This window comes from Camelina sativa, chromosome 16 (genome assembly GCF_000633955.1).
Source record: "Camelina sativa cultivar DH55 chromosome 16, Cs, whole genome shotgun sequence".
Taxonomy (NCBI): Eukaryota; Viridiplantae; Streptophyta; class Magnoliopsida; order Brassicales; family Brassicaceae; genus Camelina; species Camelina sativa.
Window position 1 is genome coordinate 3,837,802 of NC_025700.1, and position 2,995 is coordinate 3,840,796.

Here is a 2,995-nt window from a genome sequence, read left to right on the forward strand (position 1 = left end):
TTGCAAGACATCATGTTTTAAAAAAAAAACTTCATAAGAAAAAATATTTTAAAAAAATACCATAGAAAATGATGGGAAAAGAAAGACATATAGTGAGTGATTGTTTTCTTCATTATTAGTCATGTGATCATTGGATCTTATATATTAGACTAAACATTGTTTGAAGTTTGTAAGGAATTCCATTGACATATTATTATGAGTAATCACATTCATGACAATAAATACAATTATAAAGCATATTAATTGTAAATAATTTGGTCATATGCATTATTGCAACATAAACAGTTTGAAGAAAAGAAAACGTCCACCCATAATGTCATAAATGTAATTGATTGAGAGAATTAATGTAATCTAAAGAAACTGAACAAATAAAATGTCCCAAATTAAAAAAATGTGTGTAGACAATTTAGTTTAAGTGTCTTTTATTTCATTAAAATTGAAAAAATGACACATGTTTAAAAAAATAGAGGGGTGCCAAATGACAATTTCTCTCAACTCTATTTTATTATAGTTTAATATATAGTAAATATTGACATGTGAAATCGATAAAAATAGTTAAGTAATAAAGTTCCGGTTGTGATAAAAAAATAAGTGACAAATTTATATATTGTAAAAACAAAATAGAATAAATATATTTTTGTAAAAACTATAGAGATTTTTGCTATGAAATGATACTAAATTAAATAACAAAAAATAATTAAAGATTTGGTAGACGAAGAGTAAAGAAATTTAAAGGAACATTAGTGTGGAATTTACAAATCGTATAAATTAAATTAGACAAAATATATTCTTGTAAAACGATTTTTTTGTTTTTACCAAAGTAAACTATATAGAATCTTGCTATGAAATAATATTAATTAATACCAACCAAAAATAATTAAAGATTTAGTAGAGGAAGATAAATCTGAGTACTTATATAATAAATAATGTAATTTTTAACCAATTAGGTCATGAAAGAGGAATAAAGCAGGTGATAGAATTGATGATGATGTGAGAAATGAGGGACAACCAACCATAAGTAAAACATTAATACCTTCTCAGATTATGTAGTTGATGCTACGAAATGATGTCAAGTTTGTAGAGGCAGAGAGGCGTGAACAAGAAATAAAATATATTTAACTTTTTAGTTAGTCATGTTGGCTAGGGAATGAGCCTATTTTTTTTGGTTTCTTTGCTCCATAATTTTGAAATAAAATTGAAATGAGTTTATGTTTTGTTGGCTAGGAAATTGAAATGGATCTATTTAAGTTTCTTTAACCCATAGTTTTGAATTAAATTGAGAATAAGGACATGTGTACATAAGAAGCCAGATGTCTTAGAAGAAATTGAGAAAAACGTTCTCGTATTATATAAGATATGATGAAAATGATCATTCATTCATGTGTTTTCCGAGAAATTGCAAAATCAGGAACAGAAACGTGACTAAACAAAAATACAAAAAAAAAAAAAAATTGGGCAAGAAAAATCATGGCCACGTTTTGTTGATAGCGTACGAACGCGCCAGGAAATTAGCAAATAAAATATAACTGGAAAAAAAAAATATGTAGAAAACAAAGCAGTTGTGTAATTGATCATAAGATCCAGTAAAGGATTTCTGTAGTTCCTTCAAGTGCAAGGTACTATGACAAGCGTAGTAGGATTGATGAACCCTAATTTGATCAATGGAAGAAATCTCCACAAAGGATTTTCGATTTTCGTGAAAAGTGAAGAAAGCAAAAAACGAGTCCAATGGAGATTCTCAATGCAGGAGAGACCTTTAAGAACGCCTCAAGCCACTGCTTCTTCTACAACAGAGACAAAGGTTAGTTATAACAAGACTCTTTGAGCTTTTCCATTCTAGATAACTCTCTGCTTTAGTGTGTGTTTGAATCCTTCAAGCTTGAAAACACAGGCAACGGAGTTCAATACGACGGCGTATGAAGACAAAATGTTGACCAACTATGTTCCAGTATACGTCATGCTTCAGCTTGGAGTCATCACGAACGATAACGTTCTTGAAAACGAAGAGAAACTCAAGAAACAGCTCAAGAAACTGAAACAGAGTCAAGTAGATGGAGTGATGGTTGATGTGTGGTGGGGAATCGTTGAATCAAAAGGTCCAAAGCAATACCAATGGAGTGCTTACAGGAACTTGTTTGAGATCGTGCAAAGCTTTGGACTAAAACTACAAGCTATAATGTCGTTTCATAGATGTGGAGGGAACATAGGAGACGATGTTAACATCCCGATACCGAAATGGGTGCTCCAAGTCGGTGATTCGAATCCAGATATCTTCTATACGAACAAGAGTGGTAACAGAAACAAAGAGTGTTTGTCTCTCTCTGTAGATAACTTGTCTCTTTTCCAAGGAAGAACAGCTGTTGAGGTATGAAAACAACTCTTGAATATGAAACCCTAGGGATAGTTGTGTTTGTATATTTATATAATCTTTGCTCTGTTTGTTAGATGTACAGAGACTACATGAAGAGCTTTAGAGAGAACATGGAAGATTTCATTAGCTCTGGAGTCATAATAGACATTGAAGTAGGGCTTGGTCCTGCTGGAGAGCTTAGATATCCTTCTTACAGTGAGACTCAAGGATGGGTTTTCCCAGGAATTGGAGAATTTCAAGTAAGAAAAAACGAAAATGAGACTCTTAATTTCTTTAGGGTTTGGAAAAAAGGAATACAGAGCTTCTCTTATATGTTTATGTTATTTGGTCTTTTTTCAATCTCACAGTGTTATGACAAGTATCTTAGATCAGATTATGAAGAGGAAGTTAGAAGAATTGGGCATCCTGAATGGAAACTTCCAGAAAATGCAGGGGAATACAATAACATTCCAGAAGAAACTGAGTTTTTTGAGTACTCGAATGGGACTTACCTTAAGGAAGAAGGACAATTCTTCTTGTCATGGTACTCCAGAAAGTTACTTCTCCATGGTGATCAGATTCTTGATGAAGCTAATAAAGTGTTTCTTGGGTGTAAACTCAAGTTAGCTGCAAAAGTAAATCAAA

The 2,995-nt window shown here is 31.8% G+C and overlaps 1 protein-coding gene across 2 annotated transcripts in view; it reads left to right on the forward strand.

Annotated features, from left to right (window-relative positions):
* The window catches only part of LOC104749640 (beta-amylase 6), a 3,074-nt gene continuing 1,601 nt past the window's right edge, over positions 1,523 to 2,995 (forward strand). The window contains exons 1-4 of one of the 2 annotated variants that reach the window (XM_010471317.1): positions 1,523 to 1,801; positions 1,892 to 2,365; positions 2,446 to 2,610; positions 2,719 to 2,985. In XM_010471317.1, coding sequence (XP_010469619.1) covers positions 1,622 to 1,801; positions 1,892 to 2,365; positions 2,446 to 2,610; positions 2,719 to 2,985 — 1,086 coding nt within the window. In that variant the 5' untranslated portion in view covers positions 1,523 to 1,621. The remainder of the gene's footprint in view (positions 1,802 to 1,891; positions 2,366 to 2,445; positions 2,611 to 2,718; positions 2,986 to 2,995) is intronic. The other variant, XM_010471316.2, reaches the window with a different exon arrangement.